General features: G+C 38.0%; 1 protein-coding gene across 5 annotated transcripts in view; it reads left to right on the forward strand.

Annotated features, from left to right (window-relative positions):
* NUCB2 (nucleobindin 2) overlaps positions 1–17,143 on the forward strand; it is a 71,617-nt gene that overhangs the window by 21,287 nt on the left and 33,187 nt on the right. For 4 of the 5 annotated variants that reach the window (XM_074401181.1, XM_074401180.1, XM_074401179.1 and 1 more), the window contains 6 exons: positions 300–443; positions 1,058–1,165; positions 5,979–6,105; positions 13,729–13,832; positions 15,577–15,762; positions 15,949–16,039. In XM_074401181.1, the coding sequence (XP_074257282.1) occupies positions 300–443; positions 1,058–1,165; positions 5,979–6,105; positions 13,729–13,832; positions 15,577–15,762; positions 15,949–16,039 (760 nt within the window). The remainder of the gene's footprint in view (positions 1–299; positions 444–1,057; positions 1,166–5,978; positions 6,106–13,728; positions 13,833–15,576; positions 15,763–15,948; positions 16,040–17,143) is intronic. The other variant, XM_074401182.1, reaches the window with a different exon arrangement.

The raw sequence follows: 17,143 nt of genomic DNA on the forward strand, positions 1-17,143 counted from the left end.
GTTCAAGCAATTTTCCTGCCTCAGCCTCTCGAGTAGCTGGGACTACATGCTCACGCCACCATGCCCAGATAATTTTTGTATTTTTAGTAGAGATGGGGTTTCACCATATTGGCCAGGATGGTCTCGAACTCTTGACCTTGTGATCCACCTGCCTTGGCCTCCCAAAGTGCTGGGATTACAGGCGAGAGTCACCATACCCAGCCCCAATTAAATATATTATTAATGTGACATATGTAATGCATGTCTATAGTATTAAAACATTTTTCCATGACTTTATCATAATTGTTCCTTTATTTTAGATGAGGTGGAGGACTCTCGTGCTACAGTATTGCCTTCTCTTGATTACATGTCTACTTACCGCTCTCGAAGCTGTGCCTATAGACATAGACAAGACAAAAGTACAAAATATTCACCCTGTGGAAAGTGCAAAGATAGAACCACCAGTAAGTGAAATGGGAGGAATTATAACTAAATGAAATGAATTATGATTGTAACTAAATGAGGTAAAATGAGGTGAAATTATAACAAAATAAAATGGGAGGAATTATCACAAGTATATTGCTAATATTTATTACTTATAAAATTGTACACTTGGGAACTATTTCTGAAATAGCAGTGAAAGGGTATTGGACAAGTATATACTGTTTACTATTAGACAATATTTATTTAATATAGTTAGTATATAGCTAGAAGAATTAATCATTAAACATTCCCAATGCAGAGCTAACTAGCCAAGAAAATGCTGTATTATATTCAGAGCAGAAACAGATAACAATGGGGAGAAACCAAAATGGAAAAATCTTCTGAACTATATAGAAAATCTACTGGACTAGAGAGTATGGTAAAAAAGAAAAATCTACCTTTATATAACAATAAAAGATGATATTGGTTCTGATATAAAACCATTTCAGAAATATAACTTTTCACTTTGTTGAAACTATCAAAGTAAATATGTCTCAATGCCATTTTGCTAGAAATTATTTTTCAGGATTGACCTCTTTAGATTCAGACAAGGAAAAACCTGCAGAAGCATTACTGTTTGTTTCTTAATTTGAAGGATACTGGACTTTATTATGATGAATATCTCAAGCAAGTGATTGATGTGCTGGAAACAGATAAACACTTCAGAGAAAAGCTCCAGAAAGCAGACATAGAGGAAATAAAGGTAAATCCAATTAAGGAATATATATATATATATATATTAATTTAAATTTTTTTTAGAGATGAGTTCGCTCCATGTAATCCAGGCTGGCCTTGAACTCCTGGGCTCAAGTGATCCTCCCACTTCTGCCCCTCCAGTAGCTGGAACTGCAGGTGCGTGCCACCGTACTCAGCTTAAACATTTAGCATACATTTGCGCATGTCAGGCACCGAGCTAAGTACTAGAAATACAAAGATGAGATTTATTTCCAGCCCTTAAGGAACCCTCAAGGGAAAATCATCCAAAAGTAGATTGTGGGATGGATTATACAATGAGTATATAATCTAGAAATACAGAAGACAGACACATAATTCAATACGAAACCATGAGGCAAGGTGAGAAGTCATTCTTCCTGAGAGAGATTATGCCAGAGCTTAAAGATGTAACTGAGAATAGGAGGGGAACTGGGAGGCATCCCAGACAAAGGTGCAAGGGTACAGAGGCAAGAGGTGTATAGGAAACTGGAAGCAGTAACTGTTGCTAGAACCCAGAATGGGAAGTGGAGGCCTGAGTGGCCAAAAGATGAGGTTTGGAAAGAGTCACAGCCTCAGTGACAGAGGGCCTCTATCATGTTAAGGAGTTTGGGTCATTATCTGAGAACAGCAGGAAGTTATTCAAAGGTTTAGAATAGGCGAGGTCCTGGTGTTTTAATCAGGTCCAGATTAACAGAAGAGATAATGGGTTATATATTACATCAATCAGAGAGGTTTAACCATTTGCCCCGGTTCTAAGAACCCTATTTGCTGTAATTCCAGCCATAGTCGGTGCTTTAGTACTGATAATAAGAAAGGGAGTTGTAAAGATCTGACATGAGAGATTTTTGTGAAGTCTTTTCTTAAAAGGAAATGAGTAAGTTTAGCTGGGTTTGTCTTAGACTCAGTGAGTAAAAAAAAAATCCAGTTAATTTTAAAATTTCAATAAGATAATTTTGTTTGCTTATGTTACTTTTATTTGTTTATTTTTTACTTTTCTAAAAACTTACATTGCCTTTTTCTAGAATCAGAATAAGAAAACTGTGTTTGAAAGACTCAAAGAAGTTTTTTTTATTTTAGTTTCTGTTCTGGGTGCGAACTTCTTTGAAAGACTGATTCCCGTTAGGTTGTGGTATCTGTTAGTGCTCAGGTCTGGTATTTAGTTCACAGCTCTCCTCCTGGAAGTCATGAGTTTTTCTGGGGAAAAGGTAATAGTGTTATGCTAATAATCCTCTGGAATTGTCTTTGAGGATAATCTTGCTCTTCTGAAGGATTAATTCGATCCGTGGAACAAATTTCCTATGGTGAATATATCTGATGTAGAACTCTTAATGTCTTGTATCAGGAGTAAGAGCATTATTTGGGGTAACATAGAAAATGTGAATCATGGAAGATACCACATAAAGATATTCAGGCAAAAGAAGAAAATAAGCTTCCTGGATGAGTGCAGGGAATACTTTTATAACTATCTTCTTTCACTTTCAATTCCTGTTTCCTATGAAGTGTTGGGGGAACCAATATGAAGTTAAATAGTTATACAATAAAAAAGAAATGAGGAGCTGGGTGCAGTAGCTCACACCTGTAATCCCAGCACTTTGGGAGACTGAAGCAGGAGGATATCTTCTGGCCAGTAGTTTGAGACCAGCCTGAGCAACATAGCGAGACCCTGTCACTACAAAAAATTAAAATTTAAAATTAATTAATGTAATTAAAATTATTCTTCAAAGTAAAAAAAAATTGTCTGAGGCCAGGTGCAATGGCACATACCTCTAATCCCAACAGTTTGGGAGGCCAAGGCAGGAGGATCAATTGAGCCCAGGAGTTCAAGAGCAGCCTAGGCAACATAGTGAAACCCCAATCTCTACCAAAAATAGATAAAATTAGCTAGGTGTGGTAGTGTGTGCCTGCAGTCCCAGCTGCTCAGAAAGCTGAGGTGGGAGGATCACTTGACCCCCCAGAAGTGTGAGGTTGCAGTAAGGCGTGATTGTATGACTGTACTCTAGCCTACATGAGATGGGAGACCTCATTTCTTAAAAAAGAAAAAAAAATGAGTAAAACTAGACAATAAAACCCAAACGAATAGAATCATCACAAATAACCAAGCAAAGACTCTTGTCTCATAAAAAAGTTAAGAGTTTTCTCTTTCCTTTTTTTTTTTTTTTTTTTTTTTTTTTGTGGTGGGGGGACAGGGTCTCACTCTGTCACCCAAGCTGGAGTACAGTGACGTGATCTTGGCTCACTGCTACCTCTGCCTCCCAGGTTCAAGTGACCCTCCCACCTCAGCCTCCCAAGTAGCTGGGATTACAGGCGTGGGACACCATGTCCGGCTAATTTTTGTATTTTAGTAGAGATAGGGTTTCGCCATGTTGTCCAGGCTGGTCTCAAACTCCTGACCTCAAGTGATCCCCCTGCCTTGGCCTCCCAAAGTGGTGGGATTACAGGCATGAGCAACTGTGCCCGGCCTCTCTTTCCTTTTCAGCTAAGCATTTTAAAAGGAGAATAATACTGCATTACTTCACTGCCCAAACATTCCCTAACTGGAAAGGGTATGGTTCCGCCCTCACTGTTCCACTGAATATGCCTTCATGGAGGGTGTCTATGACTTCTTAATTGCCAAATCCAGTGAACACCCTAACACCTTTGATTCCTCATCCTACTGGGCTCCTTTATTTTATCTCAATATTTTTCAGATTTCAGGGTTTGTTAAAACGTATTTCTGATTCCTGCCTTCAGTGTGTCCAATTCAGTAACTCTAGGGCCTGCATTTCTAAAATTCCCTGGTGATGCTGATGCTTCCAGTTAGGGACTACATTTTGACAAGCATTGTTTTACCTAATAATAATGACTATTATCTCCTTGAAATATACTGCTCTTTTTGATTCTGTAACAGTATATTCTCCTAGTTTTCCTACTAATCATTCATCTATGAAAAAAGTAACCAAAGGAGACCTAAAAAAGATGAATTTTGAAAAGCTTTTATATATGGAATGACTAATGCTTATGGAGGCCAACTGACTTTTAATTTAATTTAAATGTTCTTTTTTGCTCTAATGGTACTGACCAGCTTAACTTTTTAAAAAATAACAGGCTGGGTATGGTGGCTCATGCCTGTAATCCCAGCAGTTTGGGAGGTTGAGGTGGCTAGCTTGCTTGAGCTCAGAAGTTCGAGACCAGCCTGGGCAACATGGCAAAAAATACAAAAATTAATCATGCATGCCACCATGCCACCTGCAGTGGCACATGCTACTGCACTCCAGCCTGGGTGACAGACCAGGATCCTGTCTCAAAATAAATAAAATAAAATAAAATAAAACTTTGTTGACATATAATTCATATACCATAAAATTTATCTTTTTAAAGTGTAAAATTTATTTTTTTTGTTTGTCTGTTTGCTTTTTTGTTTTTTGGGATGGAGTCTTCCTCTGTCGCCCAGTCTGGAGTGCAGTGGCATGATCTTGGCTCACTACAACCTCCACCTCCCCGGCTCAAAGGATTCTCCTATCTCAGCCTCCTGAGTAGCTGACACTACAGACATGTGCCACCATGCCTGGCTAATATTTGTATTTTTAGTAGAGACGGGGTTTCAGCATGTTGGCCAGACTGGTCTCAAACTCCAGTGCTCAAGTAATCCACCCACCTCAGCCTCCCAAAGTGCTGGGATAACAGGCATGAGCCACCACACCCAGCCATTTCAGTAGTTTTTTAATATACCCACAGAGTCATGCAATCATCTGCACTATCTAATTTTAGAATATTTTCATTGTTTCCAAAAGAAACTGTGTGCCCATTAAGCTGTAACTCCTGATTGTACCCTCCCCCCCCCAACCACAACGAATCTACTCTTTATCTCATGGATTTGCCTGTTCCAGACATTGCATATATATGGACTCATACAATACATACAATATGTGGTTTGTCGTATATGGTTTCTCTTACGTAGCATAATGTTTTACAGGTTCATTCATGTTGCAGCATATTGCAGGATTTTATACTTTCCTATGGCCAAATAATATACCATTGTATAGATATATTATATTTTGTTTGTCCATTCATTAGTTGATGGACATTTAGGTTTCTGCTTTTTTGACTAGTATGAATATGCAGCTATGAACATTATATTTAAGTTATTGTGTTAACATGCTTTCAGTTCTTTTAGGTGTATATCTAGGTATGGAATTGTTGGGTCATGGTCCCTTTATGAGGAACCACCAAACTGTTTTCTGAAGTGACTGCAGCATTTAAAATTTAACCTTTTGAGTTTCTGCACTGTGCTTTAATGATGTTTTTCTAAATTATATGGTTCTTCAGACATCTTGATTTTAGAATTAAACGTAATCTTTTTTTGGGGGGAGGCGGGGCGGACAGAGTCTCCCTCTTGTCACCCAGGCTGGAGTGCAGTGGTGCAATCTTGGCTCACTGCAACCTCTGCCTCCTGGGTTCAAGTGATTCTCCTGTCCCAGCCTCCCAGGTAGCTGGGATTACAGGCATGCATCACCACACTAAGCTAATTTTTGCATTTTTAGTAGAGATGGTATTTTGCCACGTTGGCCAGGCTGGTCTCGGACTCCTGACCTCAGGTGATCGCCTTCCTCAGCCTTCCAAAGTGCTGGGATTACAAGGATGAGCCATCGTGCCCAACCCTGAAGCTAATACCTTTTGAAAGAAATTCTTTTTATAATTTTAAATTTATCTAAATTAGTCAAAAGCATTTATCACTAATGTATTATAACCCTGTTTTTAAGCTGTTGCATTTGTCTCAAAATGGAGTGTGATAGATAAAACTAATTTATTAATTTTATTTACAGAGTGGGAGGCTAAGCAAAGAGCTGGATTTAGTAAGTCACCATGTAAGGACAAAACTTGATGAACTGAAAAGACAAGAAGTAGGAAGGTTAAGAATGTTAATTAAAGCTAAGTTGGATTCCATTCAAAGTAAGTGCTAAACAAAAGGTAGGATTTTTTTTTTCTTTTTTCCCTTTGAAATGGGGTCTTGCCCTGTCACTCAGGCTGGAGGGCAGTGGCACAATCACAGTTCACTATAGCCTTGGCCACCTGGGCTCACATGATCCTCAGCCTCCTGAGTGGCTGAGACCACAGGTGTGTGCCACCATACCTCACTAATTTTTTATTAGTTGTAAAGACAGGGTCTTGCTATGTGGCCCAGGCCGATCTTGAACTCCTGGGCTCAAATAATCCTCCTACCTTGGCCAAAGAGCTGAGATTACAGGCATGAGCCACTGGACCTGGCTAGAAAATTTTAATATTTGGTTGTTGAGGTCAGTTTATATTAGCACATGCCATCTATGTCTTTCTAGTCAAAATTTTATATTGGAATTGATTTGGCTTCTCTTAATTTTTAGAATTTAATGTTTTGAATAGATAATACATTTTTTATCATTCAAAAATTACTGCAATTAGCTGTAATTATAGCAATGAAAAGGAAGAATGAAAAGTAATGAATTAAACAACTGATTTAAAGGAGGAAAAATAATATCAAAGGAAAGCAGAGAAAGAAAATCTAATTAGAATAATTTTCTTAAATGGAATAGAAATTTTTTCAGAGATCTAGCCCCAAGAAGAAAACACCAGATCCAGACCATTTCCTTTTTTTCTTTTTTTAAAGAAAATCTTTCAGGAGATGAGTCTTGCTCTGTCACCCAGGCTGGAGTGCAGTGGCCTGATCATAGCTCACTGCAGCCTTGAACTTCTGGGGCTCAGGCAGTCCTCCTACCTCAGCCTCCCAAGTAGCTAGGAGTACAGGCATACACCACCATGCCCTGCTAATTTTTTAAAAATTATATTTTTAGAGACATGGTCTTGCTGTGTTGCCCAGGCTGGTCTCAAACTTCTGGCCTTAAGCAATCCTGAGTTGCTGGGATTACCTATGCAAGCCACCTAGCTTGACTCTCAGAATGAGTTAGTTTCATAAAGGAAACTATCTGTCTGCTCTTTAATGATTTGAGTGATTCTGTCAAACCATTAAAGAGCAGATTGTCAATTCTATTTAATCTATTCCAGAGCATAGAAAAAGAAGGAAAGCTTCCACATTCTTGTTAATGTATTGATGCCAAAATCAAAATTATTATGCCTCCAAAGAATTTATCCCATAACAGAGTTGGATTTATTTCAGGAATATAAGACTGACTTAATATTAGAAAATCTAATATTATAAATTATCATGTAAATAGTCCTAAGGAGAAAAAAGTCTTTAAAATTTTGTTGTATCAAAAAAAAAAAACAAAACAACAACAACAACCAAAAAACCATAAAGTCAAAGGACAAATGATAAATTGGAATAAATATTTGAATCCTGTATTCTTTTATTTTTAGACTATGAGATGATTAAATAGCTATGAAATAGAATTTCTGAAATGCAAGGATGTCTTAAAGTTATCTCATAAGTCATATGGCTGTCTCCATGTATGCAGAAAATCTACTCAACAAAATTGAACACCAATTCATGATTTAAAGTAGTAAAATACTTCCAGGGTGAAGATAAGAAAAAAAAGATTTTTAAAAAAGTAATAAAATACTAATTAATAGATACTTCTGTAACACGATTAGCTATATCCAATTCAGTTACATCTTACTAAGTGGGAAAGCACCAGTATGTAGCCTGACTGAAATTAGAAACAAGACAGTGTTGCCTACTGTAACCACCACTAAATAACATTGCTTTGGAGGTACTACCCAAAACATTTATTTATTTTTTTATTTTAATTTTAAATTTTTTTGAGATGGAATCTTGCTCTGTCACCTAGGCTGGAGCATGGTAGCAAAATCTTGGCTCACTGCAATCTCCACCTCCCAGGTTCAAATGATTCTCCTGCTTTAGCATCCAGAGTAGCTTACAGGCTCCCACCACCACACCTGGCTAATTTTTAATTTTTAGTAAAGACAGGGTTTCACCATGTTGGTCAGGCTGATCTTGAACTCCTGACCTCAGGTGATCCACCCGCCTCAGCCTCCCAAAGTGCTGGGATTACAGGCATGAGCCACTGCGCCCAGCCTAGCCAAATTAAAAAAAATTTGAGGTAAAGTAATTGGAAAGGAGGTGATAAAACCATCTTTTTTCACAGATGATATGATGATTGTATCTGTGAAACACCCGAAATAATTAATGGAAAAACTTACTATAAACAATAGGAAAATTGAGCCCCTTAATAGGAAAATTATGGTAAACTTAATAGATAGTAATCAATATTTTCCATATATACACAGCAGCCAGTTAGAAGGTAGAGTTGAGGAAAAGGACTCCATTTACAATAGCAACAAAGATGAAATGCCCAGAATAAACTTATTCAGAAATGTGTAGAACTGACAGACAAAAACTTTAAAATACTCATGAAGGATGCAAAAGTATACTGACACAAGTGGGAAGACACAATAACTTTTTGATACAAAGACTCAATGTTATAAACGTCAGTTTTCTCTAGGTTAATGTATAATTTAAATATAATCCCAATAAAAATATATACATTTATTTTTCTGGCACTAGGCAAGTGAAATATATATGTTTTTTATTTAGTTTTTTTTCCCCAGAAGATTTAGAATTGACCAAGTGAATTTTTTAAAGCTCATATGAAAAAGGACATAAGTAGGCTGGGCATGGTGGCTAACAACCTGTAATCTTAGCACTTTGGGAAACCAGGGTGGGCAGATCACCTGAGGTCAGGAGTTCGAGACCAACCTGGCCAACATGGTAAAACCCCGTCTCTACTAAAAATACAAAAATTAGCTGGGAGTGGTGGCGCGTGCCTGTAATCCCAGCTACTTGGGAGGCTGAGGCAGGAGAATCGCTTGAATCCAGGAGGCAGAGGTTGCAGTGAGCTGAAATCACTCTATTACACTCCAGCCTGGGTGACAGAGTGAGACTCAGTCTAAGAAAAGAAAAGAAAAGAAAAGAAAAAGGACACAAGTAAGAAAACTTAGCTACCTCTGAAAAAGAGCAATGAAGGACTAGATATTAGAAATTAGACCTTTAATATATATTAAATCTTTAATATTAAAGATAAAATTATGTCATTAAGCCTCAATCATTAAAACTGTATGACTTAGGCAGAAAAGTGGAAAGACCAAGGAAACACAATAGAAATTCCAGAAGTGGAGTTAAATATATAACAGAATTTAATTTAATATAAAGGTGGTATCTCATTATTAGTGGGATGAAGATAGGTTTTAATTATTATTATTATTATTTAGTTTTTTTGGCAGGTCTCACTCTGTCACCTAGGTTGGAGTGCAGTGGTGCAATCATAGCTCATTGCAGCCTCAGACTCTTGGGCTCAAAAGATTCTCACATTTCAGCCTTCTGAGTAACTAGGACTACAGTAGTGTGCCACCATGCCTGGCTAATTTTTTTTTTTTTTTTCTGTAGAGCTAAGGTCTCACTGTGTTCCCCAGGCTGGCGTGAGGGAACTCCTGACCTCAAGTGATCCTCCTACCTTGGCTTCCCAAAGTGCAGGGATTATAGGTGTATGCCACCACACCCAACACATGATGAACTAAATAGTATTGGTATAACTGGCTAGCCATTTGGAAAAAGGTATAGTAAAGCCATGTTTCTTATATCCTATATCAGAATAATTATAAATGAATTTTAAGTGTAGAAAATAAAATCATAAAAGTACTATGTGACAGCATAGGTGAACTTCTTGTATTATCTTATAATGAACTTTCTAATTATGAGTCAAAATCAAGGAGCAGATTTAGCCAGTGGGAGAGCTTTCAAGCTGGTTCATGTGTCCTTGTGATATGCCCCCATACGTTGGTTATCTGGGTGTTTTTTTGTCATTAATAAGCATCTGAACATTTAACTCCTGGAATAGTAGTTCTAAAACTTCAGATTGCATGAGAATCACCTAGAAATCTTGTTAGAAATACAGATTACTAGATCTGACCTCCAGAGATTCTGGCTCTGGGGAAGAGTATAGTAATCTACATTTTAAACATATAGTCTTAGAAAACAAATACCAAATACACATCATCCCGAAATTAAGGATATCAATGAGAAGTAAATTGAGTCATGCCATACTACTTGAGGTAATTCCATCCTTGAAGCCAGGCCTAAGATGTGTGGAGATTTCTCTGCCCAGGACAGTATCTTCTTTATTCCAAGATGGGTACTAAATTTTATTACATAAAGAAAACAGTCTAGACTGAGCATGGTGGCTCATGCCTGTAATCCCAGCACTTCGGAAGGCCCAGGTGGGTGGATCACCTGAGGTCACGACTTTGAGACCAGCCTGGCCAACATGGTGAAACCATGTCTCTACTAAAAGTACAGAAATTAGCCAGCTGTGGTGGCCCCCAAGTAGCTGGGACTACAGGCACGTGCCACCACACCTGGATAATTTTTGAACCCTGGATGGGGAGGTTGCAGTAAGCTGAGATCGTGCCACTGTACCCCACTTGAAACTGGGAGGTGGAGGTTGCAGTGAGCCGAGATGGTGCCAGTGCACCCCAACCTGGGCAACAGAGTGAGACTCCATCTCAAGGAAGAACAAAACAGTCTGATATAACTTAGAAACTAAGGAATATTTTCTCATTGATTCAGTATAAATTGAAGTATCTGATAATTTGAGGAAGGGCTTAAACGGTTTTAATTTTGGGGAGGAGGGTAATTTTTAAAGTAGGCAATTTTTTTTTTCTTTTTATTGAGATGGGGTCTAACTATGTTGCCCAGGCAGGTTTTGAACTCTTGAGCTCAAGTGATTCACCCACCAATGGCTCCCAAAGTGCTGAGTTTACAGGCATGAGCCACCACACCTGGTCCATTCACGTGGTTCAAACATAGAAAATGTAGAGCAAAATCTACCTGATATTTTTGTATCCTGTCAATTTCCATTGTCTTCTAACATCATCCTCCTTGGGTTTATCTATCTATTTTATTTATTTGTAAGTTAAATTGAGATGATGTTTTGCTATGTTGTCCAGGCTGGTCTTGAACGCCTGTTCCTGGCCTCAAGTGACCCTCATGTCTCAGCCTCCTAAAGTGCTGGGATTATAGGCATGAGCCACTGCATCTGATTCTTGAGTTTCTTTATCTGTATATATGCAAATACAAATAATTTTTTAAATTGTTCCTCTCTTTTTATGCAAAAGGAAATAAACACTTTTGTGCATTTTCTTTTAATAATATATTTTGAATATTTTTCTGTGTTAGTAGATAAAGACCATCTCATTGTTTTTACAGCTGCATAGCACTCTGTTATATGGATATACTATAATTTATTTAGCCAGGCCCCTGTGAATTGATATTTAAGTTATTTCTAGTGAGCTGTCTTGTACATATATCACTGTGTATCCCTGTAAGATTATCTTTAGGATAATTTCCCTCACAGTGAAATTGCCATATCAAATTATATATATATATATATATATATATATATGTAATTTTGATAGATTTGCCTCCATAGAGGTTGTATTAATACATGTACCCACCATCAATAAATCCTCACAGCTTTACTAATGGCATGTGTCGTCAAACTTTAGGAATTTTCCATTTCTGTTAGATAGCATAGCTGTGCAGTTTTAATATATATTTCTCTTAGAGTGAGATTAGGGGTCTTTTTATATATTTCACTGTCTGGTTATACTTTTTTAGGCCTAAGTCTTAAAACAAGCCTTTTCTTCATAAGTAGAACTGTCAGTACAGTGCCACACTTAGAATTCAGTGAAAACTTGGTTGAACCAGATTTAGCAGTTCTTCACTTCCTGGCATAACAATATGTTCCTGGATCAACTTGTACCTACCCTGCCCCAGCTCTGGAATGAGCCATTTCTCTGAGGAGATATATGTATATATATGTGTGTGTGTGTGTGTGTGTGTGTGTGCGCACATGTACCCATTAAGAAAAAAATATGTATTTATATATTATGTTTAATATATGTATTAAACATATATATTATATAACATATATATCTATTTTTTGAGACAGAGTCTCACTCTGTCACCAGACTGGAGTGCAGTGGTGCAGTCTCAGCTCACTGCAACCTCTGCCTCCTGGGTTCCAGCGATTCTCTTGCCTCAGCCTCCTGAGTAGCTGGGACTACAGGCATTTGCCACCAAGCCAAGCTAATTTTTGTATTTTTAGTAGAGATGAGGTTTCATGTTGGCCAGGATGATCTCAATCTCTTGATATCATGATCTGCCCTACTTGGCCTCCAAAAGTGCTGGGATTATAGGCATGAGCCACTGCACCTGGCCAATGGGCCACTATATTTTGGATCAAGAGCTGGCACTAGGTATGCTCCTTGCTACTGGAATGTATTTTCTTGGCACTTTAATCCCACAGAGTTAGGAAATATGTGTGTCTATATACATAGACATGCATATACACATATATGCACACATACATATTCATATACATATGAAATATTTGCATATACATGTTAAATGTACATATTTTAGAAATGCTGAGTCCACACAGATAGTGCTAATTCCCATTCATCTCTACCAATTTCTTTCTTGCCTTTCACCATTCCATTCCATATTTGTATATTCCTTCTTCCTAAATGAAAGCTGATTTCCAACAACTTCAAAACATGTACCCATTTTGCTGAATTCTGTAAGGGCTCATATTGGGTTGTTTCTGGTGAGCTGTTTTATATGTATATCCACTATGTATCCATTACAGTCTCCACTATGTAATACAACTGAAACAATCCAGCATCACTTTACCCATTTCACTATAATAAATTGTAACTTGTTTTTTAAAAATTAAAAAAATTGATATTTCCTTAAAAGTAAGTCATAATTCAAAGGAATTTACCTACATTAGATTTTTATTGTTTTGTAAAGGATTCATTGGCGCAATGTGCAGGGAATTCTTTCATGTAAACTTTAGAGCACTTACTTTTAGAAATTCTACTTTAACCTTTGATAGGGACACTATATTAGAGTTTAATTAAAAGCAGGATATTTGGTAGTTTCAAGATGTTCAAAAAGGGTTTGTTATTAATTATGCTGATAATTAAAACTAGTCATTTTAGATATAACATTAAAGTATGCAAAAGGCCAAGCATGGTGGCTCTGCCTGTAATCTCAGCACTTTGAGATGCTATTGTGGGAGGATCACTTGAGGCCAGAAATTCAAGACCAGCCTGGCAATCTCTACAAAAAAAAAAAAAAAAAAAAAATGACCCAGGCATAGTGGCACATGCCTGTTGTCCTAGCTATTTGGGAAGCTGAGGTGGGAGGATTGCTTGAGCCCAGGAGGTAAAAAATGCAGTGAGCCATGATTGTACCATTACCCTCCAGCTTGGGTGACAGAGCAGGACCATGTCTCCAGAAAAAAAAAAAGAGAGAAAATTTTAAAAAATATGCATGTTAAACTGTATCCCATTGTATTCCACTGTAGGTTCAAGGACATAACCTTTGCCTAGAATAACATATGCAGTATTCATAAAGTAAATATAAACCTTTATTCTAAAACTTTGAATTTCCCTATAAAATCTTATAGGTATAAATATGAAATCTTTTTCTTATCTATCATTTATAATGTTTCTAGCTTCTAGTAATTGATCATTTACAGTTTTCTCATTTACTTTCAGATATAGGCATGGACCACCAAGCTCTTCTAAAACAATTTGATCACCTAAACCACCTGAATCCTGACAAGTTTGAACCCACAGATTTAGATATGCTAATTAAAGCGGTGAGAATAACTCCAGAAAGCGTTGTGTTTATTGTGCCTTTGAGGTTTTGTTATTTGACAAGTAAACTCAGTGATATGGAAATTAACTTCTATATACTCTGTAGAAAATCTTTAAAGGAAGGTAGTTTAACCTTTATTAATACAGATATTAATAGGGACATACAGGTCTAAAATCTCTTATCCACAATTCCTAAATCCAAAAGCTATAGAAACTGATATCTGGCTTCAATGAACCAATTACAGTAATACCATTTACAGTTTTTATTTAGCCTACTTAGTGTGAATATTTATAGATTTTGCTTAAGAAATAGTAGTCTGTTTGATTACAGATGCTACAGGGATATTCTATAACATGGCATATGTGCCATATTCCCTTTCTTTAAGGTAGAAAATTCTGAAGCACATCTGGCCTCGGGGATTTTAGATGAGTTTGTGGACCTCTCACATTATGTGTGAATAGAATTAGTTCCAACCTGGCAGGTATTAGCTTACTGAAATGGTTAGAAGCCATTTTAATTTTCTAAACTGTCTAGATTTGATATAGTTCCTTTCTTTTTCTTCTTTTTTTTTTTTTTGAAATTGACTTATATATTACTTGCTTATGAGGAGCTTCCTAAAGTTGGGGCTGGCTTTGAACTTTTAGTTTCTTTGAATACCTACATATCTGGTAATAATAATGACTAAAATTGCCAGGTGTGGTGGCTTATGCCTGTAATCCCAGCACTTTGGGAGGCTGAGGTGGGTGGATTACCTTAGGTCAGGTGTTTGAGACCAGCCTGGCCAACATGGTCAAACCCCATCTCTACTAAAAATACAAAAAATTAGCCAGGCATGGTAGTGAGTGCCTGTAATCCCAGCTACTCGGGAGGCTTCAGGAGTCTAAGGTGGGAGAATCGCTTGAATTCAGGAGATGGAAGTAGCAGTGAGCCAAAATCATGCCACTGCACTCCAGCCTGGGCGAAAGGTGAAACTCATCTCATAAAAAAATTAAAAAATAAAAATAAACTTGACTAAAATTAAATGGTAGACTTAAAAAAGAGGAGTCCAGGCCAGGCGTGGTGGCTTATGCCTGTAATCCCAGCACTTTGGGAGGCCGAAGTGGGTGGATCACGACATCAGGAGTTCAAGACCAGCCTGACCAATATGGTGAAACCCCACTGCTACTGAAAATAGACAGGCGTGGTGGTACATGCCTGTGGTCCCAGCTACTTGGAAGGCTGAGGCAGAATTGTTTGAACCTGGGAGGTGCTGAAGTTGCAGTGAGCCAAGATCATGCCACATCACTCCAGCCTGGGTGACAGAGCGAGACTCCATCTCAAAAAAAAAAAAAAAAAAAAAAAAAAAAAAAAAAAAAAACGCCAGGCGCGGTGGCTCAAGCCTGTAATCCCAGCACTTTGGGAGGCCGAGGCGGGTGGATCACGAGGTCAAGAGATCGAGACCATCCTGGTCAGCATGGTGAAACCCCGTCTCTACTAAAAATACAAAAAATTAGCTGGGCGTGGTGGCGCATGCCTGTAATTCCAGCTACTCAGGAGGCTGAGGCAGGAGAATTGCCTGAACCCAGGAGGCAGAGGTTGCAGTGAGCCGAGATTGCGCCATTGCACTCCAGCCTGGGTAACAAGAGTGAAACTACGTCTTAAAAAAAAAAGAGGAGTCCAGTGTGTTTTTGCCCTCCTGTACCTCTTCTACTTACATTTTTCAAATGCATGTTTTTATTTAACTTAAATGCATTATTGCATTTCAGGCAACAAGTGATCTGGAACACTATGACAAGACTCGACATGAAGAATTTAAAAAATATGAAATGATGAAGGAACACGAAAGGAGAGAGTATTTAAAAACACTGAATGAAGAAAAGAGGAAAGAAGAAGAATCTAAATTTGAAGAAATGAAGAAAAAGCATGAAAATCACCCTAAAGTTAACCATCCAGTAAGGATTGTGACTTTATGAGACCATTTTTAGATAAAGATACTTCTTTGTATTAGCAGAATTTTATCATGTTATTAGTACTTAAATCTTGATTCTTAATTCTCCAAAGTTCCTCAAATTTATATTTTGAGTCTGTTCATATATATTATATTTTGTTTTGAGCAATTTTTTTAAATTGATTCACAGGGAAGCAAAGATCAACTAAAAGAGGTATGGGAAGAGACTGATGGATTGGATCCTAATGACTTTGACCCCAAGACATTTTTCAAATTACATGGTAACAGATTTAATACAAATATATTTGATATTTGTATCTATTTGATACAAATAGATAACAAAATTTGATAACAGATTTGATACAAATATATTTGATATATATTTGATATTTATATCTGCTGTTTGAAAAAATATTTGCTTTCCTCTTAATTTCTGCCAAGGTCTGCTATTGAGTTCTAGTGAGAGTAAATGGTTAGAGTTTCCGTTTTTTTTTTTTTTTTTTTTTTTTGAGACAGAGTTTCGCTCTTGTTACCCAGGCTGGAGTACAATGGCGTGATCTCGGCTCACCGCAACCTCCGCCTCCTGGGTTCAGGCAATTCTCCTGCCTCAGCCTCCTGAGTACCTGGGATTACAGGCATGTGCCACCATGCCCAGCTGATTTTTTTTTTTTTTTTTTTTTTTTATTTTTAGTAGAGACAGGGTTTCACCATGTTGACCAGGATAGTCTCGATCTCTTGACCTCGTGATCCACCCACCTCGGCCTCCCAAAGTGCTGGGATTACAGGCTTGAGCCACTGCACCTGGCCTTTTTCTTTTGAGAGAGTCTCACTCTGTCATCCAAGCTGGAGTGCAGTGGCACAATCTCGGGTTAAGCAATTTTCCTGCCTCAGCCTCCCGAGTAGCTGGGACTACAAGCCCATGCCACTACACCTGGATAATTTTTGTATTTTTGTAGAGATGGGGTTTCACCATGTTGGCCAGGCTGGTCTTGAAGTCCTGACCTCATGATCCACCTGCCTTGGCCTCCCAAAACGTTGGGATTACAGGCGTGAGCCACTGCACCTGGCCATGGTTAGAGTTTTTCTAGAGTAATATGATAGTTTTTGTTTTTGTTTTTGTTTTCTTTTGAGATGGAGCCTCACTCTGTCGCCAGACTGGAGTGCAGTGGTGCAATCTCGGCTCACTGCAACTTCCACCTCCCGGGTTCAAGTAATTCTCCTGCCTCAGCCTCCCAAGTAGCTGGGACTACAGGCATACACCACCACACCCAGCTAATTTTTGTATTTTTAGTAGAGATGACGTTTCACCATGTTGGCCAGGATGATCTTGATCTCCTGATCTCATGATCCACCCACCTCGGCCTCTCAAAGTGCTGGGATGACAA

The sequence above is a fragment of the Saimiri boliviensis genome, chromosome 6, assembly GCF_048565385.1.
Source record: "Saimiri boliviensis isolate mSaiBol1 chromosome 6, mSaiBol1.pri, whole genome shotgun sequence".
NCBI classification, from domain to species: Eukaryota; Metazoa; Chordata; class Mammalia; order Primates; family Cebidae; genus Saimiri; species Saimiri boliviensis.